The sequence below is a fragment of the Hordeum vulgare genome, chromosome 7H, assembly GCF_904849725.1.
Source record: "Hordeum vulgare subsp. vulgare chromosome 7H, MorexV3_pseudomolecules_assembly, whole genome shotgun sequence".
In the NCBI taxonomy this organism is placed as follows: domain Eukaryota; kingdom Viridiplantae; phylum Streptophyta; class Magnoliopsida; order Poales; family Poaceae; genus Hordeum; species Hordeum vulgare.
In genome coordinates, this window is record NC_058524.1 from 17,248,475 (window position 1) to 17,273,613 (window position 25,139).

General features: G+C 47.1%; 1 protein-coding gene and 1 long non-coding RNA gene across 2 annotated transcripts; one reads left to right on the forward strand and one right to left on the reverse strand.

The window, feature by feature from the left end:
• Positions 1–5,507: 5,507 nt before the first annotated feature.
• On the reverse strand, positions 5,508–6,824 carry LOC123411080. The gene is made up of 2 exons (XR_006613168.1): positions 6,745–6,824; positions 5,508–5,701 (listed from the first exon to the last, which is right to left on the reverse strand). It is a non-coding gene; the product is annotated as an uncharacterized LOC123411080 (long non-coding RNA).
• Positions 6,825–22,629: 15,805 nt separating this feature from the next.
• Positions 22,630–23,056, forward strand: LOC123412471. Its single transcript, XM_045105418.1, has one exon. It carries the CDS (start codon positions 22,660–22,662, stop codon positions 22,885–22,887), a length of 228 nt encoding a protein of 75 aa, XP_044961353.1. The 5' UTR covers positions 22,630–22,659; the 3' UTR covers positions 22,888–23,056.
• Positions 23,057–25,139: the final 2,083 nt, after the last annotated feature.

A 25,139-nucleotide genomic window follows, 5' to 3' on the forward strand; every position in this document is an offset into this window, starting at 1 on the left:
CGGTTGCCGGTGTGCGCTCGCACCTTCTACATGATTAGCGAGGAGAGCCGGACCAGCACCTCCTCGTACTCCCCCTCCACCGCGCCACCTTCTGCGTGCCGCGGGGAAGCGGCGACGATGGAGGAGGACTCCGTGGCGCGGGGAGGAGGCGAGCGGCAAGAGGAGGAGGCGGAGGCGGAGGGCTGCGAGAGGGGGGTGAAGCATGGGCGGCGCGCAGTGCCTGAGGGGAGAGAGCGTGGGAGAGAGAGATTTCCCCTAGTGGATGGGGTGGCGGCGTGGGGTGAGGCTGTGGGAGGATTTAGGGTTAGATGGGGGTTAAATACCCCCGGTTAGGTGGGCTGACTGGGGCCGGCCCAGTTTGAGCTAAGGGGGGTTTCTTTCTCTCTTTTTATTATTTGTTTCTGTTTTTATTTCATTATTAAACAACTTTGGTTTTATAGCAAATATGCCCGTGCGTTGTAACGGGAGACAAAAATTTTATGTTATAGCCAAATAAGTATGGCTCAATACCCCAACATATGAGCATCCTCTATTTTTGTACTTAACACGGTGGCCCATCATGTTGCCACTTATCTTTTCTTCCATCCTCATCAATGATGGTCCTCGTTAAATTTTGTTGATTACTGCCCACTATCATTTTTCTGAAATCCATGGACAGTTCATGACAGGATCCATGGAGTGGTACACGGTCCGAGATCTGAGACGCGGAGGGGAGGGGAGGAGGAGGGCGCGGTCCGTACCTGGAGGGCGGTGGAGTCGTGGGCGAGCTTGTAGTCCTTGTAGAGGAAGTAGCCGCGGGCGGCGGCCGCGGCGGCCGCGCCAGCGAAGAAGGAGGCCAGCCTCACCTGCAGCATGAACCCCATCCTCCTCCGCCGCCTCCGCCTGTGGTCGCTCGTTCCCCTTTCTTCTGTGGAGGATGGTGGAGGGGACGCAACCGGAGTAGTTGGGGAGATTCAGCTGGAAGCAGGTCAAATTTGAACTACAACTCTTTGATATATTGCTCTTTAATTTTCCCAAAAATCAGTTCTAGGTACATAATTATCTATTTAATCAAAGAAACACCAAAATATTTGCAAGAATCAAGCCCTAGCTACGAACGGTCATACCCACCGTTTGGACCGCATTTTGAAAGACGCATGAAAAATTCTAAAAAAAATTGAAAAGTTGAAAAATCTTCGCATTGTGTCATTATATGTGAGGGAAAAATAATAAAGTTGTAATATGGCAATTATTTAAAAAAAGTGTTCTCATGAATGGGCTATCGTGTGTGAAGATTCATGGCTTTCAAGCCAAATGATCAATCTTATGGCCACATTCATGGCATAGTTTGTTCAAATGATCTAATATTATGCACAATGTTCCTTAAGGAAGTTTTCATTTTCCTTGTATGAAAAATTCATTTTCCATTTTCCAAGTGCCCAAAATGAGTTTTTTTTGTGAAGGACCTACCGTATATTTGTAGCAAAATTAGACCAAATCATTTTTCTAACATACTAGGACATATTTAATGGACAATTGATCAAATGGTTGGGTGTTAAAGACTTTTATCGACCTCTCGTGAAAAAGAGAAATTTTCGTTGAATCAGCTGAAAGCGGGTCAAATTTGAACTGCAACTACATTATAGTTTCATGTTTATTTTTTCTAAAAATAATTTCTAGGTACACAAGTATCTATTTAATCATAGAAGCACCAAAATATTTCCAAGATTCAATCACTAGGTAGGAATGGTCATACCCGCTGTTTTGACCGCGTTTTAAAATGGCCATGAAAAATTCGAAACAAATTAAAAAAATGGAAAACCATTGCATTGTGTCATTATATGTGACAAAGTTACCAGTAAAAATAATAAACTAGTAATACGACAATTATTTTAAATAAGTGTTCTTAGAAATGGGCTATCATGTGTAAAGATTCATGCTTTCAAGCAAATGATCAATCTTATGGTCACATTAATGATATATTTTGTTGAAATGATATAATATTATGCACAAGAGTGCATATTGGAATGGCAAATAATGCTGATTAAGGAAGTTTTCATTTTCGTTCTATGAAAAATTCATTTTTCATTTTTCAAGTGACCAAAATGAGTTTTTTTATGAAGGACGTACCATATATTTGTTTCAAAATTGGACCAAATCATTTTTATAAAATACTAGTCCATATTTAATGTACAATTGACAAAATGGTTGGATGTTAAAAACTTTTATCCACCTCTCGTGAAAAAGACAAATTTATGTCGATTTAGTTGGAAGCGGGTTAAATTTGAACTGCAACTGCATTATAGTTTGCTCTTTATTTTTCCCAAAAATCATTTATAGGTATATAAGTATTTATTTAATCAGAAATACATGGTGTGGTGCCTTGACGTTGAGGTTTGGATGGTGGTCGAGGGCCCAACTCCAGAGTGCATGAACTTGCATGCCAGCCGCATGGTCACCGCCTGACCGTTGCATTGCCACGCGTTCTAGGTGGAATATGCATGTCTGGTGGGTTGGAAAATCCCTCGGTAGGTGTTAGCAAGAAGAATACAATAGAAGAATCTCACGAGGAGACTAAACTAAGCTCAAACATGAATTAGCACCCAAGTGTTTGATTAGTGGTGCGGGTAATTCACATGGACAATGGGCCTAAATTTTGGCTGAGGATGATCATCTACTAAGGACACTCTATTGGCAAATTTTTAGCTCAAATGGATGAACCTAGGTGGCACTTGCTTTGTAAAGTAACACACTGTGCAGAAATATGAATGTTGAAGCTGGGATCAAATTAATGAATGGATTGAGCTGAAATTTGGTGTATGATGTTAATTTGGGCATATGAAGGCACTGTATAAAAATTATACCATTTGGACATTCCAAAGTGATACTTCCTTCACAATGTGCCAATCTGGACAGAAAATGGTAATTGAAACTGGGCTCACATAGATGATTGGATTGAGCTGAAATTTGGAGGAGGATGATAATTTGGGCACATTAAGGTACTGTAAAAATTTCATAAAATTTGGATAAACAAAAATTGTACTTCCTTCACAATGCTCTCTACTGAACAGAATATTGGGAAAAATATTGAGAGAAACTGGCTGAATTAAATGTGCTAAAATTTGGTGGAGTAAGGTTATATGGTCAGTGTCATCCCATGGTAAATTTTCATTAACTATAAAGCAATATAAAATGTAGTTGCTTCACAAAATGAAAATATTACCAGAAACAAAGATTGGATCATAAGCTCACATGGATTGTGAGATGTGGCTACAATTTTATGGAGAGCTATGTTTTGGGCACATTGATGATGTGGAAAAAATTCAACTCATCAGGATATTCCTATCTAGTACTTCCTTCACAAAGCTATTAGCTGAATACAAACTTTGGATATTTGCTGAGAAAGATTTACTAGGCAAATCGTTACAAAAGTTTTCATGAGGCAATGATTTTGATAGGAAAGAGTGCCCAAAAAATATGAGGGTAATCAAAGAAATAGAAATAGCACTTCTTTCACGAAGTGCTATTCTGAACAGAATAGGAAAATGAATATTGCTGAATTATTTTTGAACTATGGAAGGAAGGGTTTTCACATATTTAAGAAATATATGATCCAAAGTATTTATGAGAATTTTTTGAGAATTTTGGAATGATAGAATAGTAGGTTGCTTCACAAACTAGGATGAGGTGGGATATAATTGACCCACGAGTGACATGTCAACATAGTTAGAACATGTTACGACATTTTTACAATCGTCGTAAAAGTTATGACGATCTCATCTTATGCGGTTACGACGTTTTGACTCACATCGTCGTAATTTATATGTAGATTTGATCCCCTCAAACGGTTTACAACGATCTCGGATGAAATCATCATAGATTTATGACGAATTCATCAACGACATTTTAAAAAACATCACATATGAGCATATTTCTTGTAGTGTGTGCCACCGCACATGGAGTGACCTCTTCCATGCATGTGTGCCGCCACAGGCGCGACCTCATTCTTGCATGTGGCATAACGACAACACCATATGTGCATGCTACCTGGTCATCTACGTCCCATTCAGCCACATCCGCGCATGCGGCTGCCATTTGACTATAGGAGGCCCTTGATAATTGGGCGAACATCAGAGATGGAAGGGGGGGGAGGATTTGGATGCGGGGACAAAGGAGAAGGGGGAACAAGATTGCAGTGGAGGTAGAGTGAGGGGAGAATTAATTTTACTATTTATGAATGTCAATTGAACATGGATCTACCAAACAAGTTCTATGCAATAACTCATGGCAATGGACATTATTGTGTGGTAAAAATGTGTGCACTACTATGAATTTCGGCACACATCATGCTATGACGAACTCTGTGCGATATTTGCCATGCTACACAACAGTGCATAAGTATAACCAATGGCACATGCATGGTCGTGACATCGTCATGTATGCGCCTCCACGGTCTCCCTACATGTTGCACATGCGTTAGCGTCCACCAATTCTTCATTTTATTTTATTATTTTCAATATATAGGCATGTGTGTATTAAACATCCCCATGTTTCCCTGAATAACAACATATGTTTTCGTTTTTAATGCTATATTGCTATGCATTTGAAATACATGTATTGAACAGTTTGAGTATTCCATTCAAACATTTCACTTTCCGTTCTGAACTTTCCACAATCATGGAATGCATATTGACAATTCAAGTATATATCCGCTCCTATTTGTCTTAGTCCAAACAGTATTATTAATACGATTTTTCTAAAACTCAAATATTTATGAATTTCATGAATTACATATATGGCATTTTTTTAACTTTAAACCTTGATGTATACACACACACTTCTTATCTAATACAAAATAATTTTATCTGGTATTCCCGTGTATTAGTCTTAAGTCAGACATTATAAAATTTGAACATTAGCATAATTTTATTTGAAAATATGTAGCAACATCTACACCACTAGATAAATACAATATGAAAATACATTGCATGATTGATCAAATGATATTGGTACGGTATTATGAGTGTTAGGGTTTGCTGTAAACGTTGCCAAACTTAAGAATGTTTGACATAACACAAACATATACTACAAGAAATAAGGTCAATGATGACTCCCTATATTGATCACTGATTCGTCATTATTGTCGTTTATTGACCTTTTTTTGACCAAATTTACAACGTCAACAGTTGGCCGTCAAGAATGAACAAACATGACATTTCTAAAATTTTGGTTCCAGGTCTCTATTGATCAAAATTTTGGTTTGGTCATTACCCATTTGTGTGAGCCACGTAGGATCTGACGTGGCCAAGCTGACGTGCCATTTCTATTGACCAAATGGAGTCATCATAAATTTCAGATCCCTGTCCACCAATCTAGCTACATGGGCCTGGCTCAATACCTATTTTACTATTAAAAATGTCTGATTTGTTTAGGTTGAAGCATTTTTTGCTAGAAGCACGCATATCTCAGGATAGACCCATTAAAAATAAGTACAACAGAATAAAACATTATTTTATTTCAGTAGCATATCACATCAAATACAATAAATCATCAACCGACTCCACGCATTAAGGTTCAACGCCTAACAAGGGCACATCAAAATAATTTTACATGTGCATAACAAAATACTTTTGCAAAAACACCTGCAAGGTTCTAGTATACAAGGTTCAACGCATTAAGGTTCATCCTCTTCCTCTGCACAATATGCTCTTGCCATTGCCGCCTGCAAAAAGAAAATGATGGCAAGGCTTTCAGACCAAGGAAACTAGTAAAATTGCACGCATGATAACCAATGATAAAACAATAGAAAATTGTTGCTGCATATACTTTGCTGCTTTGCTAATACAACAGTAGAAAATGGTACGGTGTGGGTTAGTTTCAACAAACTGCTACTTTCTTGCATTCCAAACAAGTCAAGACATGCTAGCATGACAGCTGCTGCATATACTTTGTATACTTCGGACTAGAGTATATAGATTCTAGTATACATGTTGCAAAATAATATGTATTATTGTATGAAACAAAAAATATAATGTTGCATATTACTGGAAAATAGTATCCTTGTGAATTGTGAGTGTGAATATGTATAATTATTACTGTTGTACGTATGTATATATATATCAATAGCGTGGCGCTACTTGTTTGCACTATAGTATAGCTACGTGGACGCATGTAGTATATATTCGTATACCTGATACTTCTTGAGTGTATGCACTCATTTTGATCCAATTGCTAATGAACAGTAAATGTGAGTGTACAACATGCATATTCATAGCCATTCATTGATGTTCTATCTGTACTTAAAAATGGAGTATACTGTATGCTCTCATTTTGATCCAACTGCTAATGAACAGTAAATATGGCAAACTTTATATTATTATTTTTGTTTGCAAGGAGCAAACTTTTATATTAAATGGCGGTAGATAAATATTGCTAAAATCCTATAATATAATGCACCCAGTTAATCAGTCCACGACGGTTATTCAGAGAAACATAGGTAGTAATATCATCGATACAGGGGACATATCCTTTAGTTACATGGTGATATTATATGCATAGGTGCAACATGCAATTGATAAAGATATTAATCCATCTAGAAATCTAGGAAGATATACTTAAGCACTCATCAACAAATGATTCTAATATTCGATCCTACTTAAAAAAAGAGTTATCTGTACACGTATTGATTAAGTAGAAGTAAATACTAACAAATTCGTGCAGAAATTTACTTTGGCCAACACAAATCCGACTCAACTGGATACATACAACTAAATCAAACCTTTGTCTCTTAAGTAATCATTGATCCCAATGCAGCGATCACACCTCCACTTCAATTGTCCTTGTCGTGGGTATAAGCGTGACAGTAGATGTATAGGGTACGAAGGGGATGGGCAGAGTCCTAGCTACGGCGAGGTTGTATGAGTTCAGGCCCCTCTGCGGTGGAGGTAACAGCCCTACGTCTCAGTGCTCTTGGAGCTTGTTGTCGAGTGTAATATGGAATACAATGATTTGCTAACCCCTTTATCAGTGGAGGAGTGTGGCTTATATAGAGTGCGCTGCCCTCCACAACGGTTCTGATTCAGGGGCGGAGTAGTGGCGATTGAATGCGTACGTTACAGGTAACGTATGCTCTAAATGCTAATAAATGCACCTGGAAATGCACGGCAGTTTTCCTCCAGAGGGGTTACGATGTACCGAGTGTATCCAGTCGGTTAGCCTGGTATCCTCCGAATGCTAGTCTCCGACTGGATGATTCAGGACTTGTTACCGACTGGATGATGGGGACTCCTTAATTCAGTCGGGGCAGACCTAGGGTCTTGTCCTTTGTGTGGGGTAGTCCTTGGGTTGGACCTGGTATAGCAGGCCTATGACCCTACCCTAGGACTATGACCCCATCATTAGTCCCCGAATGGATTGGGGTTGAAACGACGAAGCGGTGCTTGAGGTTCAGATCCGACTGGACTAGATTCGGCTTGGGCGTTGCTTGCCCCTATCCATTTTATCTTTCCTGACCAACGATCCGAGTGGAAGTGCTCGCAAAACAGTCTGTCGGGAACCGAGTGTTTCTGCGGCATCTTTTGACGCGACGGGTCAACTGACAGCAGCGGATTTTCCGGGATCTCAAATTTCGGGTTCCGCGCGCTCAGCGGGGATGACGCCAGCGCGCTCGAGTAGCGCGTGACGCCTCGATTTCCGCGCCTTCAACTCCTCCACTGATATCGCCGCGGCCGGTCGGGCGGATAAGGTTTCGGGGCCACCCGCGAGTGACCCAGTCGGAACTCTATTTAAATCTGGGCGGTGAGGCTTCTTCGTTACGCTCGCCGAATCTTTCGCTCTCACCTGCTCCGTCTTCCTTGCCGCCTCCAGCGCCCCAACACTCCTTCCTTTTCCTCCCTCTCGAGGGTTCGCCGTCGCCTCCATGACCAAGGGTCAGACCAGCAAGATGGAGGCGAGGAAGAAGAAGAGCAAGGCCGCGGCGGCTGCTCCGCGGCGGTAGCGGCCGCTGCCGGTGGGGTGAATCCAAGGAGACTTCCTTCCCTCCACGGTGACGGAGGGAGATCTGCTGGAGCTGGTGGAGCACGGAATGCTCGTGCATAAGTCCTGGAGACTTCCGGCGGACGACGAGGTCGAGCCAGCGCCTCGGGAGGGGGAGCGCGTCCTGCTCCTTAGTCATGTCCACCGAGGTTTTTCTTTGCCCCCGCACCCTTTCTTTAAGGGCATCATGAATCACTTCGGGGCCCAACATCACCACTTTCCTCCGAATGCCATCGCCCATCTTTCTGCCTTTATTGTTTTGTGCGAGTGTTTCATTGGTTGCCCTCCCCATTGGGGTTTGTTCAAACACATCTTCTCCGCCCGATCCCAAACTATCAAACGACTTAGCCAGTCGGATGATAAGACGCACCTCCTCCAGCTCTGCGGAGGTTTAGGATTCCAGAAGAAGAGTCGGAGTAGCTATCCTGCTCTCCAGTTAAGCGAGTCGGTTAGGAACTAGCAGTCGACGTGGTTCTACTGCCAGGATATCGCATGTCCGAATGCGTCGACTGGTCCGCTTCCTTTTAGTCTAGATCGGCCCGCCCCGCCCAAGCAGCTCGCGCTCTCGAAGGCCGAGAAGAACGACATCCAGCCCTTGGTTGAGGCACTCGTGGATGTCGTCCGGAGGGGGGTCACCGGTATAGACCTACTGGAAGTCTTCCTTGGTCGGCGGATCCAGCCTCTGCAGGCTCGCGACCATGCTATGTGGCATTACACGGGGCCCGAAGACTCCACTCGGACCATCGTGGTGGGCGTGACTGAGGAGAGCGTGACCTCGTGGGTGCTCCAAATCACGGGTCCCTATGAGAACCCCAAAGGAGCTCGGCAAGTGAGGCCTTACAGCGTGGATCATCCTCCACCGAATCAGGTGAGTGGCACTTGTCGAGTGCATCGAACTGTCTTAATTCCAGTCGTTTGCTTATATCTCCGTGTGATGTCTAATGTTTTCGACTGAACTTTATGCAGGCGTGGACCAACTGGTTCTCCCCCGTCTCGAATGGGAATCCGGAGGAGGAAGAGGAGGAAGGCAGCCAGGAGGGTAGCATGGAGAGCGTCGAGTACGTCTCCGACAGCGGGTAATCGGAGAAGGAGGACAGCGAGGAAGAGGAAGAAGATGAGGAGCAAGACTCGCCACCTACACGACCAGAGCATCGGACCAAGCGCCGACACGAGCCCGCCGTCCCTTCGGCTCCTCCTGCGTCGTCGAGTGCTCCACCTACTGCTCCGGTGGTCCCGAGTGTTCGAGGCACCAAGTGGGCCAGGGACGCCGCCGCTGAGCCTGCGGGCCAGTCTTCTAGGGCGCCCAAGCCGAGTGGGCCTAAGCCTCGGAAGGGTCTGCCGCGAATGAGGGTTGCTATCCCTGTCACCTCCACGTAAAATGTATCTAGCTTTCGGTTCTTTCTGTTATCCGAGTGAACTTCTGTTTACTGGCTGAATGGATTTCACTCGACAGGGTCGCTACCTCTGCCACCTCTCCGGCTCGCCAAGGGGACGACCCCATGGACACGGACAATGTCGTTTTGTCCCAGCCAGGTGCGTTGTAGGAGCGCCGAGTGTTTTATCCCATCACGTCTCCAATTCTATCATAGGGCTTGTTTCTTTCTTTTTCTGAGACGTCATGTCGTTCGGCCTGTCAGGGGCGATTTGCCTGGGCGAGGACGACCAGGGGAGAGCCGACCCCGCCGTGGAGCCTGTTCTTGAGGCTGCTCCTCCTGCTGCCGCTCCCGCCGCCGACGTCTTGCCGACTGAGGCGTCGCCACCGACTGAACCAGTGCTGGTGGAGGAGGAGCCGACTGGGGCGGACCTTGGGATGCCCCAGAAACCTCCGACGATCCCAGGTTCGTCGAATGCTGAATTCAGCATCCGGCGTCTTCCGAAGGAGCAGGTGGGAGCGGCCAAGGGGGCTATGGTGCAGGCGGAGCTGATGGCTGGAGAAGCCAAGAGGGCTTATGACTCCGTTGCGGCCTTGTACCAGCGGAGCTTGGAGCTGCGCGATGATATCCGAGTAAGTGGTCTAGTAAGTATTTACTTTTCCCCTGTAACCCACTGGGTGTTCTTGAATAGCAGCTGTTGTTTGCAATGGGTTCACTCTGAGTGAACCCAGTGGGTGTAGTCCCCGAGACTTCTGTCGAGTGCTTGCACCGACAGTTGTCTTTATACATTTTGTCTTGAGTTTGGTTGTGTCTGTAGATAGGATTACCGAGTGCGAGTATTTGTTGCAGTCGGAGTGCACTTATGGTAAGAGTCCCCGAGAGTAAGTTGTACTCAGGTCGGGTAGTATTGGCCCCGGAGGCGTAGGTGATAACATGCATCTCAATAGGGCAGGCCTGCTTGAGGTGCATGCCAGTGGGGTCACTCTCAGTGAACCCACTGGGTGTAGTCCCCGAGACCGCTGTCGACTGCTTGCGTCGGCAGGGGTCTAAAGAACTTAGACTGTTAACTGTTGAACTTGCTGATTGTCCCTTGTTTCTTGGTGGCATAAAACTTGTGAAATGGGGACTGCCTATGAGGCTCTGAGAGCAGAGAGGAACCAGTTTGCTGGTGAACTTGATGCTGCTATGCTCGCCATGGCCGGCATGAAGGATGCTCTGGAGGGACGAGAGAAGGCCCTGGAGGAGGCTCGGGAGGCGAACAAGGTGTTGAGGGAGGAGGTGGAAAGAATGGGGAAACAGAGGACTGTTCTCATGAATCAGATGGCTGTCCAGAACAGACGATGCATAGCTCACGAGAAGTATGTCAACGACTGGGCTGGGCAGATGATGACTCGTCTGGCTGGTAAGTCTTATGTTTTGCCGAGTGCTTGTACAGTGTGCGTTACACTCGGTTTTTATTGTATACTTGCCCTTTTGTTGCAGACTTTTGCGTTGCTGCTGAAGCTGAAGCAGCGGCTGTGGAGCGATCCATTCAGGACAACGTGCCACTCGGCGAGGACGCCAATCGGGATCTGCTCCAGGCGCATATCCGCGTAAGCAAAGTGGGTCCTTTCATCGGTCGACTGAGAGAGGTCGTTGGCCGAATTGACAAGGAACTTTGGCCAGAAGACGAGTCGCGGCAGGAGATGGAGTCCCTGATGGCGCGACTGGAGGAGATTCCGAGCCGGGTGCAATCGTGGAAGAAATCGGCAGCGCGTTGCGGTGCTGACGTTGCCTTGTCCTTGGTCCGAGTCCATTGCAAGGAGGTGCGAGAAGAGAAGCTGAAGACACTGAAGGTCGCCAACACGAAGAAGCTTCGATTCGAAGACTTCATGGAGACGTTCCTTGAGACTGCTACCCGCATCGCTGACGGAATCGACTTGGACACTTTTGTGGAACCCTCCAGTCCTGGCGCCGGCCCAGCTGACACGTAAGAAAACTTTATCCTCGGTATGCCGAGTGTTTATCTGTAAGGTACTTTGGCCACTTCTGTTGGCTGTCATACTTTTAAATCGGTGTGGGTAAGCTTGATCCGTACCGAGTTACCTATATTTTCAAGGATTTTGGAATCCGAATGAAAGCGTTTACTCTTGTGTTTCAATGTTGTTTCGAGTGCAACGTTTAGTGCATACTCGGAGAAGATTAATACTTAGGTGATTCTTGATCACAGCTAAGCCTCCGAGTGCGACGTTTAGTGCACACTCGGAGGAAGTTAGAACTTAGGTGATTCTTGATCACAGCTAAGTCCCCGAGTGTGACGTTTAGTGCACACTCGGAGGAAGTTAGTACTTAGGCGATTCAGGATCGCAGCTAAGTCCCCGAGTGTGACGTTTAGTGCATACTCGGAGGAAGTTGGAACTTAGGCGATTCATAATCGCAACTAAGTCCCCGAGTGCGACGTGTAGTGCACACTCGGAAGAAGTTAGTACTTAGGCGATTCAGGATCGCAGCTAAGTCCCCGAGTGTGACGTTTGGTGCACACTCGGAGGAAGTTAGAACTTAGGCGATTCATGATCGCAACTAAGTCCCCGAGTGCGACGTGTAGTGCACACTCGGAGGAAGTTAGTACTTAGGCGATTCAGGATCGCAGCTAAGTCCCCGAGTGTGACGTTTGGTGCACACTCGGAGAAAGTTAGTACTTAGGCGATTCAGGATCGCAGCTAAGTCCCCGAGTGTGACGTTTGGTGCACACTCGGAGGAAGTTAGTACTTAGGCGATTCAGGATCGCAGCTAAGTCCCCGAGTGTGACGTTTGGTGCACACTCGGAGGAAGTTAGTACTTAGGCGATTCAGGATCGCAGCTAAGTCTCCGAGTGTGACGTTTAGTGCACACTCGGAGGAAGTTAATACTTAGGCGATTCGGGATCGCAGCTAAGTCCCCGAGTGTGACGTTTAGCGCACACTCAGAGGAAGTTAGAACTTAGGCGATTCATGATCGCAACTAAGTTTTTTTTTTGTGTGTGACCGGAGTCTGTGACCGTGGAAAAAACTCTGAATCTGCAAAAAACTGAGTCTGCTGTATATTATTTCATCGAAACTTTTTTGTTACACTGCTTCAGTCGACGATCACGTATAAAATCGCTTGAGGAGGTCTCCGTTCCATGCGCGCGGCTCGTCTGTCTCCCCTTGAATGTTGTAGAGTTTGTATGCTCCGTTGTTCAGCATCTTAGAGATGATGAAAGGCCCTTCCCAGGACGGAGCCAACTTGTGGGGTCTTTGCTGATCCACTCGGAGCACTAAATCGCCTGCTTGGAATGTGCGACTCCTGACGTGACGCGCATGAAAGCGTCGCAGATCTTGCTGGTAAATTGTTGAGCGAGTGAGTGCCATCTCGCGTTCCTCCTCGAGAAGATCGACTCCATCTTGCCTTGCTTGTTCTGCTTCAGCTTCGGAGAAGAGTTCGACTCGTGGGGCATTGTGAAGCAGGTCACTCGGAAGGACCGCTTCTGCTCCATAAACGAGGAAGAACGGTGATTGCCCCGTTGATCTGTTCGGAGTGGTGTGAAGGCCCCAAAGCACTGAAGGTAACTCGGTGACCCATGCGCTAGCAGCGTGTCCCACCTCTCGCAGGAGTCGGGGCTTCAAACCTTGAAGAATAAGCCCATTCGCCCGTTCAGCTTGTCCGTTGGATTGAGGATGTGCCACGGAAGCAAAATCCACTCGGATACCCTGACTCGCACAGAAACCTTTGAATCTGTCCGAGTCGAAGTTTGTCCCGTTGTCCGTGATTATGCTGTGAGGTACCCCGAATCTGGAAATGATGTCCCTGACAAACTTGACAGCTGTTGAGGCGTCGAGTTTCTTGATGGGCTTAGCTTCTATCCATTTTGTAAACTTGTCGACTGCCACCAACAGATGTGTGTAGCCTCCTTGGCCTGTCTTGAATGGCCCGACTGTATCTAATCCCCACACTGCAAATGACCACACAAGAGGGATTGTCTTCAATGCAGATGTTGGCTTGTGGGACTTGTTGCAGTAGAACTGATAGCCTTCACATCGGTCGACCATATCTTTAGCCATCTCATTTGCCTGCAGCCAAAAGAAACCGGCTCTGAATGCCTTGGCGACGATTGCTCTCGAAGAAGCGTGATGACCGCAGGTTCCCGAGTGAATATCCTCTAGGATCAACTGCCCTTCCTCCGGGGAAATGCATCGTTGAAGAACGCCTGAAACACTCTCCTTGTACAATTGACCATCAATGACAGTGAATGCCTTCGACCTGCGAACTATTTGCCTGGCTTAGACTTCGTCTTCTGGAAGTTCTTGCCTCAGGATATATGCAATGATCGGCACAGTCCAATCGGGAATGACAGCCAGAATCTCCATGACCAGATCAACCACAGCAGGTACATCGACTTCAGTCGGATCTGTTGCGCTCTTGGGTTGTACCGGTTCTTCTGTGAAGGGATCTTCTTTGACTGAGGGAAGATGGAGGTGCTCGAGGCAGACATAACTCGGGACTGGTCTCCGAGTGGATCCGAGTTTTGCCAACTCGTCAGCCGCTTGGTTCTTCAATCTCGGAACATGATGGAGCTCTAGACCTTCAAACTTCTTCTCCAGCTTCCTCACTGCATTGCAGTATGTTGTCATGGTGGGGTTCCTTACGTCCCACTCTTTCATCACTTGATTGACCACCAAATCCGAATCGCCGTAGACCATCAAGCGACGGACGCCGAGTGAGATGGCCATGCGCAATCCGTAGAGGAGAGCTTCGTACTCTGCCTTGTTGTTGGAGGAATCAAAGTGTATCTGCAACACGTACTTGAGCTTGTCGCCCTTTGGTGATATGATCACCACACCAGCGCCGGAGCCATTCAACATCTTAGACCCATCGAAGAACATTATCCAATGAGCCGAGTAGATGTGGGTCGGTTGCTGTTGTTCTACCCATTCTGCTATAAAGTCAGCCAGGGCTTGAGACTTAATAGCTTTCTTGGCCTCGAACTTGATGTCACAGTACAACATCTCCATTGCCCACTTCGCCACTCGGCCTGACGCGTCTCGATTGTGGAGAATTTCCGACAACGGAGCATCAGAAACGACAGATACCGAGTGGTCTTGGAAATAATGGGCCACCTTCTTCGGAGTCATATAGATCCCATAGATAAGTTTTTGATAATGGGGATACCTCTTCTTGGAAGGGGTCAGGACTTCGGAGTCGTAGTACACTGGCCGCTGAACTTTGTATGCTTTGCCTTCTTCTTCTCGCTCGACTGTAAGAACAGTACTGACGACTTGGTTTATAGCCGCGATATATAGAAGAAGGGGCTCTTTACTGAGAGGAGCAGTAAGAACCGGCTGGGTGGAAAGTAGGACTTTGAGGTCGTCGAATGCGACTTGGGCTTCGTCTGTCCACTCGAAGGTATCTGATTTCTTCATGAGTCGGTACAGAGGAAGTGCTTTCTCGCCGAGTCGACTGATGAACCTGCTCAAAGCCGCTAGGCAACCTGTGAGCCGTTGAACATCGTGTATTCTGACCGGCCTCTCCATTCGGACGATGGTCCCGATCTTTTCGGGGTTAACGTCGATCCCTCGTTCGGAAACAAAGAAACCGAGTAACTTTCCGCTGGGAACACCGAATGAACATTTGGCTGGGTTGAGCTTGATATCGTACCTACGAAGGTTGGCGAATGTTTCTGCCAAGTCAGTCAGCAGGTCAGAACCTTTGCGTGACTTGACTACGATATCATCCATATATGCCTCCACATTGCGACCGATCTGGTCGAGGAGACATTTTTGGATCATGCGCATAAAGGTAGCTCCTGCATTCTTTAGACCGAAAGGCATAGTGATGTAGCAGAAGCACCCGAATGGGGTGATGAAGGCTGTTTTTAACTCATCGGGACCATACAGACGGATCTGATGATAGCCCGAGTAGGCATCAAGAAACGACAAAGGCTCGCATCCCGCAGTCGAATCGACAATTTGATCTATGCGGGGGAGCGGAAAATGGTCTTTCGGGCAGACCTTATTGAGATGCTTGAAGTCGATGCACATTCAGAGCGACTTGTCCTTCTTGGGCACCATGACAACATTTGCGAGCCACTCGGAGTGGTGAACCTCGCGAATGAAGTTGGCGGCCAACAGCTTGGCCACTTCTTCTCCGATCACCTTCCTCTTGTGCGCGGCGGACCGGCGCAGGCGCTCTCGGACGGGCCGAGCGACGGGATCCACGTGCAGTCGATGCTCAGCCAACTCCCTGGGCACACCTGGCATGTCAGAGGGTTTCCATGCGAAGATGTCCCAGTTCTCACGGAGGAATTGGGTGAGCTCGGCTTCCTATTTAGGATCGAGGGTGGTGGAGATGTTCGTTGGGGCGGTAGAGTCGTCCGTCGGGTGGATGCTGACCTTCTTCGTCTCCCCCGCCGACTGGAACGCGGACTCAGAAGCAGGTTTTTTTGAGCGCATCAGGTCGGGAGGGTCGACTGTCTTCTTGTACTTGTCGAGCTCGAGTACAACCATCTGCTGGTCGGCAATTCTTGATCCCTGCTGCAGACACTCTTCGGCTCGCTGACGGTTGCCCGTGATGGTGATCACGCCTTTCGGGCCTGACATCTTCAACTTCAAGTATACATAGCATGGACGTGCCATGAAGCTCACATATGCCGGGCGGCCCAGAATTGCGTGGTAAGCGCTCTGGAAATCCACCACCTCAAATGTGAGCTTCTCCTTGCGAAAGTTCTTGTCGAAGCCAAAAACGACGTCCAACGCGATCTGGCCGAGTGACTTGGCCTTCCGTCCAGGGACGACTCCGTGGAACTGCATACTGCTCTCGCTGAGCCTGGACATCGGAATGCCCATTCCCTTGAGAGTGTCGGCGTACATGATGTTCAGCCCGCTACCGCCGTCCATGAGGACTTTGCGCAGTCGGACTCCTTCCACCACCGGGTCGACGACCAGAGCCTGTCTTCCTGGGGTGGGAATATGCGTTGGATGATCCGACTGGTCAAAGGTGATCGCAGTCTGAGACCATTTGAGGAACTTGGGGTTGGTCGGAACACCCATGTTGACCTCCCTGTTCACCAGCTTCAGTCGACTCTTGCTTTCGATGTCAGAAAAAATCATGAGGGTTGCATGGACTTGGGGGAACGGATCCTCCTTATCCTCCTCATCTTGTTCAGGATCCTTCTCACTCGGTTGTCCCTCGCTGAACCCTTGGATCAGGAGACGACACTGTCGAGTGGTGTGCTTCGCGTATATGGGGTTGCCTTCTTCGTCCATCTTCGTGTGAACCGGACAAGGATGGTCCAGGATGGGATTGTTGAATGGCTTCTTCTTGGGGGTAAACTGCGCCTTCCCTTTGCCCTTGAACTTGGCACTGGTCACAGCTGCAGCTTCTGCTTACGGTGTGGGCGGAACCTTCTGTTTCTGCTTCCGAGTGTTACCTCTGTCGGCATCGCCGACTGTCTTGTGCTTGCTGCTCCGGATGCGGTCCTCTTCCTCGCCATTTGCATAGCGAGCCGCTATCTCCATCATCTTGCTCATGGAGATGTCGCCTGTTCGACCGAACTTTAGGTACAGCTCTCTGTACCGTACGCCTGCCTTGAACGCGCAGACTGCTTGATGCTCGGTGACGTTCTCCACCGTGTGGTAGAGAGTTGTCCATCGCTGGATGAAGTCGCGCAAGGGCTCATTCGGCTTCTGGACACAGTCTTGAAGCTCCACAAGGCCTGCAGGGCGTTTGCACGTCCCTTCGAAGGTCCTGATGAACACTCGGGCCAGATCTGCCCAACTGTAGATGCTGGAGGGGGCCAACTGGTTCAGCCAAGCTCGCGCCGAGCCGTCGAGCATCAGAGGAAGGTTCTTCATAGCGACATGGTCGTCTCCTCCTCCGATCTGGACTGCCACTCGGTAGTCGTCTAGCCATGTTTCAGGCTTGGATTCCCCCGTAAATTTACCGATTCCCGCTGCCAATCGGAAGTTGGGCGGGATGTCAGCCGAGCCGATGGCTCAACTAAAACACTCGGGGCCGGACATGATGGTCCTGCTTCCACCTGGACGGTCCATATCGTGACCATCGCGGTGGGCTCGACCCCTGTCGACCTTTCGCTGGGCGATTCGCCCTCTTGCGTCGGGTCTTGGGTCGTAAATGTCGCCGACCATCATGATGCCGGGACCCATAGGGCCCACCCCGCGGAGGGTTGCGTGAGCGGCGGCGATCTTCGCGGATCATGGAGCGACTGCCTCCCCTGTGGTGCTGATGGGAACCAGGGCTGTGAACCGACCGATGCATGTTTGCATGGACGGAACTATTGTAGATCCGGTTGTGCGACTGGGAGACTGCCGAATTCTGCTGCTGTGCCGTGTGCAACAGAGCTCGGATCTGCTCGATTCCCCTTCCTGCCTCTGAATCAGTCGGCTGGAGGGAATCGGCAATCTTGGCAGCCGCAGCCAAGTTGAGGAGAGGCGTGCGGAACAACTCCACGTTGCTCCGCCGAGTGTGCCGACTAGCAGAACGGCGAGGTGGACGGCGTGCACCGGATGCTTCATCGATCTCGCGCTCGCTCCGGCCAGCTTGACGGGGATCTTCATGGGAGTTGGCCATGTGTACTTCTGCTGCAGGCCCGCGACCCGCGTACTCGGAAGGAAACTCAGTCGGAACTGAGCCTGAGCGCTGGGAACACGGGGCGACCACAACAGACTCCAGAACTGCCACTTGAGAAGACGCGATCTGACGCGCTCGGGCATGCTGCACCCAACGTTGGAGACGCGGACGGCGGGACCGCTTGCTGCGGCGCATGACGGAGGTGCAGGTCGACAACGGAGCCGATTGTTGGAGAAGAAGAACGCCGCGGGCGCCGGCACGGAAGTGCGTGGCCCCGCGACGGGGAAGCGCCTTGACGCCGAGAGGCGCCTCCCGAAGCCACGCCGAATCGTCGACGGTGAAGGAGAGAGCGTCGAAGAAGATCTGGTGACCCATGCTCGAATCTCCACCGGTCGACATGACGAAAGGAAGTAGTCGCAAACTCGCCGGAAGTCGCTTAGACGCCTGCCCCACGGTGGGCGCCAACTGTCGTGGTTATAAGCCTGACAGTAGATGTGTAGGGTACGAAGGGGATGGGCAGAGTCCTAGCTACGGCGAGGTTGTATGAGTTCAGGCCCCTCTGCGGTGGAGGTAACAGCCCTACGTCTCAGTGCTCTTGGAGCTTGTTGTCGAGTGTAATATGGAATACAATGATTTACTAACCCCTTTATCAGTGGAGGAGGGTGGCTTATATAGAGTGCGCTGCCCTCCACAACGATTCTGATTCAGGGGCGGAGTAGTGGCGATTGAATGCGTACGTTACAGGTAACGTATGCTCTAAATGCTAATAAATGCACCCGGAAACGCACGGCAGTTTCCCTCCAGAGGGGTTACGATGTACTGAGTGTATCCAGTCGGTTAGCCTGGTATCCTCCGAATGCTAGTCTCCGACTGGATGATTCAGGACTTGTTACCGACTGGATGATGGGGACTCCTTAATTCAGTCGGGGCAGACCTAGGGTCTTGTCCTTTGTGTGGGGTAGTCCTTGGGTTGGACCTGGTATAGCAGGCCTATGACCCTACCCTAGGACTATGACCCCATCAGTCCTGCACCGGCATTTTTCTCACCCACCTTACTTGGCATTAACTATACCTGCAAGGCAACAACTACATTAGCTTTCTCCTTGAGCCGTTCACAATAGTGTTTCACTGATTATTCAAGAGGCAGGATCACATATACACAGTGACCTGAGTGACTTTCGTGATAAAAATAGGTATACCTCAACTAAAACTGTAGCTAAAACAACTTCATGCATCATATAACTACACTAAGACAATTAAATGGTGAAACTTCCACATTAAGACAATTACTATGCTTTAAATTAGGATCCAAAAAAATGTATACATGTTCAGTTAACGTGGGATATTGTTTGTGTAAAAGAGTCCAATTTATATCATGTAACTTACATGATAGATGAGCTGAGTATAAATATATACCATCGTAAAATTATACAGAAGATTAGGCAATCTACAATGCAAAAAAATAGATTAAATTAATATCAGTTACGAACGATACTAAAAGCCATGTCATGATATTTAAAGAATAAATTAACCTTGAGGAGCGCACTCCCTAAAAACATGAGCATCAGATAGCAAGATTAAATCATCGCACAGGCTGTCGGTAATTTTGTAGCATCAACTCGAGTTATTACCAAAACCAGCCCAATGAAGCTGGTTGCCTCTTTATAGACAGTGTAGAATTATATTACATAATTTTATCACCTACAATCATGGTATTCTGCTTTTATGGCAAAAATCTGTTCAACTTAGCTATCTCACACACAGGGGTGAGGGATTTGTATCTAATATTGACGTTAGCAATTTCTACGAAGTGGTAAGTGCTATGTCCGTTATGCCAGGTTTATTAGATAAAAAGCCGACTCTCTGACCTGGTAGTATGAGCAACTGTAACTTCACCAACCTAAGAAGATGGCAGCAGACCGGCTATGGCACCCAGTAGATGGAGCTTGGGTGGCTGGCCAGCATGAAAAATGGACCAACTCCATGTGACCGAATTATGGAGCTTGGGTGTCCCTCCATGCCGCAACCGCCCATCAGGCATGAGTTGTTGCTTTAAACAGCAAGCACTGACATTGTTTTTAGCCCTGTGAAATTTAAATCGAAACCTGAGTATTAAGCTTGTACTAGTTTGGATAAGCCCAAAGCAATTAAAGTTGGAACGAAATCAAAATTGAATAACATAAAAGATATACCGAATCACTTAATCACTTGAGATGTAGGTGTGCATCACGCCATCTGGAACTAAAACGAATGCAGACTTCGAGCTGGTAACACGTCTCAGGGGTGACGGTGCTGTCAAAATTGATGGATTGAAGGACTGGAGGACAGCAGGAGCAGGAGCGAACAACACCAAGCAGCCGAGCGAACATCACCAAGCAAAACAATTAGGGCACCTTCAAGCAGCGATGGTACTCTCACCTGCCATCTCTGGGGACAAGCAGCGATGGTACTCTCACCTACCATCGTGGAACATCCCAAACAAAGAAGCTCTTATATCTTTGGTATGAGCACCTTCAAGGCATGCCTCAAACATATGACAACAAAGTGGTTGTCCTGTTTATGAAGGCCAAATACCACAGAAACAATTACATATTCTTTCCCTGATACTCTGAGAGCATAAGCTATTCGGCTCAGAAAAGAACAATGAAATTATGTGATCAACAATACATGTGAACAAACAATCAAGTCATCCCTCTAATCAATAGCTCCAGTTGCTGAACCTCTATCATGTTGCAACCGAGCATAGCATGCAAGACTACCACATCGAGCCACAGAGCTAGCTAGCATGAGATTCAAGGCAAGAGTGAACGGGCTACCACAGCTGAATCGACAACCTCAGCAACCACGGTCTCTCGCAAACAGTTCATACCAATACCAAGGACCACATCTAGCTAAAACAACTATCTTGAGGAAACGGGATCGCATATGCACAGAGTAACCGCGGGATTTGGGGGGTGGGATGGACTTACACTTGCGGATGCGGGCGGCGGGGTAGCCGCACGAGGAGCAGGTGGTCTTCTGTAGGTGGAAGCTGCGGCGGCCGCAGCGGATGCGCGAGGAGGCTTGGGGGAGTCGGAGGTGGCCGGGAGTAGGGTCTTGGTCTTAGCGGCGTCGAGGAGGCTTGGGGGAGTCAGATGTGGCCTGGAGCAGGGTCTTGATCTTGGCGGCGTCGGCGAGCGCGGCCAGTGGTCGGCGTCCATGACGACGGGCGGCGGCGGCGGCGAGTCGGCGTGTAGGGCGCCGTTGGCGGCGGAGGAGGGGGAGGGCTGCTTCCACGCGGACCTCTTGGCCGGCGACGGCGCCGGGGAGCGGGGCGCCGGATCGGGCGACGCGGTGGCGGTGGCGGGGGCAGGGGCGGGCTCCATGACGGCGACGGCGGCGGGAGGAGGGGTGGGGGAGAGGAGTTGGTGATCCCAGGGATGGGGAGAGGGCTCTGGCGATGATGCCACCGATTAGGGCTTCCTCTCTATGACACCCCGGCCCACCCCACCTCCTCTTTAGGCTTTAGTTAGCCCTGCGCTGCGCTGGGCCGAGCCGCCTAGGCCTAGGGGTTTGCTCAGCCTTTTTCTCATGGATGGAATCCTTCTTTCTTCTCCTTCAAGAATTACCACCCATCTTTTTCTTTTCTTGATTCTTGATCTTGATTGATGGGTGAGTGGGTCATGCTGATCCTCTCTCTCTCTCTCTTTTGAGAGAATCATGTGATGATGCAATAATGCGGAGATGTTCGGTATTTGTGTATTTGACCGGTATGATCGTCCGCATGCGTCGAAGGATCCTAATCGAGGCTTGGGGCTGGGGGCGCCGGCGACGGGGATGAAGCGGGAAGAGGCAGGGGCCGGGGTGCTCTGGATCTGGTGTGTGTGTGAGAGAGAGACGTGATCTACATCTCGATCTGAATAAAGAGAGCCTATCACATGTGAGGACACGGATCCCTCTCCAGAAACAGATCATGACCATCCACTCCTCCTACATCCAACCCTCCAAAACCATCCCCTCATACAACACACCTCTTTCACTTTTTTCTTCTTCTTTTTTCAATCGGTAGCACTTAATGATCAATTTGTGCAATAGTATCATGACCTAATAGAAGCAAAAGGTCATAACGTTATGGGCTTTGGACCCTCTCAGACTTGCCATGACTAATTTCAGAATTTTGGTCATGGATCAATGACCAATTAAACCACCGTCATTTTCTTTTTGGGTCATAATTGAGCATTTTTCTTGTAGTGATAATATGCGAATTTAAATGAAATGGAAGGTATAACCACCTAATTGGTAAGATTTGCAAGGCAAGAAAACTATTTAATTAATGATCCATGATATGAGAAATGATGTTATCGTCTGCTTAACTATTTTCGTGCCCTAAACAGATTGGGCCACTATTGCCAGTCTGAACATGTGTAAACCCATTCAATAGATTCGGCCAATACAACACACATGTATGAACGCATGTAGTATGGCCTGGATTCAACAAAAAGAAGAAAGCGTCGAAAAAGATGGGCTGTAGCACGAGCTAATACAATCCTCTCTAGACCACATCATGTCACATAAGTCAGTACTACATGCATGGTGCGAAAGTCAAAATCACATGGCTGATAATCAACCACTACTAGCCTATAAATAGCGCCTCCGTCTCCCGTCTGATAAACCCAAAGCAGACCATCTTGCTCTCCTCTACTTTCATCACATGGCTGCTCCCGCTCTCAAGTTCGCCGCCGTCATGCTCCTGGCCGCACTCTGCGCGGCCACGCTTGCCCCGGCCGTGTCGGGGCAGCCGACGGACGCGCTCACAGCGTGCATCGACCGCTGCGGCTGTGTGCCCTGCCCGACTGGGAAGGTCTGCATCACTGTGTGCACGCCCCCACCACCCTGCGCCGCCAGGTGCCGCTGCACCTATTCCGGCACGGGCTGCTAGGCCTGCGGCGACCCTGGCGACTCCGCCTGCGCATGCCATGGCACCGTACCTTTGTACGTTCTACTGTCTATTGTAAGCCTTGTGTATCCATGTAATGTATTGCCTGTGCGTGTGTTTGTGTGGTAATAAAGTATCAACGGGTCCATCTGTTGGGGATGTTGGTCAGTTACTCATCGAAATGTTCAAGCCGAGTAGCCTGTACATGCTGGTTAATTAACAGGGAACAACTAGCTCAATCGTCGTCTTCCGTGGGCCCAAAAAGCATCACGCCAACTTTCATGTTTTTCGGAGTTCGTTTGCATTTGGGGAAGTGTTGGCATCCTCATGTTTAGAAGTCCTCTCTTTAGCTTGTACAAAACTTAAACATGGAATCAGGAACACAATTATGATTTTTTAACCCAACCTTTTCAACTTTTTCATGCACTTACAGTTTAAATTTTAATTATATTCGGTACAGGTCCAGAAATGCATTTAATGGCTCTAATACAACAAATAGACTCATCAAAATTCAGAAAAATTACATGAATCAAATAATGGCCTATCTTGAGTGCACATAAGTTTTCAAGGCCAACATATGAAGCAAAGGTCACTTCGCCTTCAAACCTCACCCATTCCCTTCTGAAAGCATGTTTCTTCCTTGGAGACAGTCTAGTTTTCAATCGATGTACATCACAATTTTTATGAAACATTCTCAATTTTTACCACATCATTTACGTGTCATATGAGGGCACCATGTCAATTTTCTTGTTTTTCGGAGTTCGTTTGCACTTTTTGGCATTTATAAACCAAAAAACTACAAGTTCGGGCTGAGTCTTGGCACCCTCATGTTTGGTGTTCCTTTATTTTTATTACATATGGCCTAGACATAGAATCAAGAACACAAATATGATTTTGCAACCCAAATTTGCTAATTTTTTCATGCATTTTTTGTTAAAATATGAATTATATTGTTAAAGCCTTGAAATGCATTTAATGGATCAAATATAGCAAACGGACTCGGAAAAGTCAACTTTTGGAAAGGGTCAAGTAATGGTGTATATTGAGTGCAGAAAAAAAAAATTCAAGACCAATGGATGGAGCAACGTTCGCTTGCCTTCATACCTCACCGGTTCCTTCTAAAACAAGTTTCTTCCTTGGAGATGGTCTAGTTCTAAGCGATGTACTCCCCCCATTTCAAAATAAGTGTCGATGCCTTAGAATTATATTTGTACTAACTTAGTACTAAATTTGTGACACTTATTTTGAAACGGAAGGAGTACATAAATACATTGTCCCAACCATCTTAAATTTTTACCACAACATGTAGGTGTCATATGAGGGCATCATGCAAATTTTTATACATTTCGGAGTTTGCATTTATTGGAATTTTTAAAATGAGAGATTACATGTTTGGGGTCAAGTCTTGGCACCCTCATGTTTGGAATTCCTTTCTTTTTCTTGTATAAGGCGTGACCATAGACTAAAGAACACAAATATGATTTTTCAACCCAACTTTGCTCAATTATTCATGCACTTCTTGTTCAAATTTGTATTATATTCGTGAAATGTCTAGAAATGCACTTATGACTCAAATATAGTAAATAGACAACCGAAAATTCATTCTTTTTTATATGGACGAAGTAATGATGTATCTTGAGTTTATAGAAAAAAAAATCAAGGCCAGCGTATAAAGCAATGGTCACATTGCCTTCATGCCTCGCCCGTGGAGACTGCCTAACATATACTCCCTCTGTATCACAATACATGTAGCTGGGTACTTGTATTAGTGTTTCCCAACAATAAATATTTAGGTACAGAGGGAGTAGTCAAGAACACAATTATTATTTTTCAATCCAACTTTGCCAACTTTTGTATGCACATGTACACTGCAAATTTTTAGTATATTCACTAAAATTTGTAATTCCTAAAAAAAATCACTAAATGTGTATAAAAGAAAATAGAGAGATGGGTATGAAATAGGAAAAATCAAAAAATAAAATAAATAACGTACAAAAGAACAACACCTAAAAGGAAAATAGAAAACATATATAATGTATAAAAGAAAAGAAATAAGAACAAAGAGATTTTTTAAAATAAATACAAGAAAATTTAAAAATAAAAACAAATGTTTGCCGAGTGCAAAAAAGAAGAGACTCGGTAAAGATTTCTTTCTTTGCTGAGTGCAAGATGGAAAAAAACTTGGCAAATATTTCTTTGTGCAGTGCAAAAAAAACTCAACAAAGATTTCTTTGCCCAATTCAAAAATAAAATAA

Coding starts and splice junctions, on each gene's coding strand:
- LOC123412471 (XM_045105418.1), top strand. CDS start 22,660: ATGGCTGCTCCCGCTCTCAAGTTCGCCGCCGTCATGCTCCTGGCCGCA.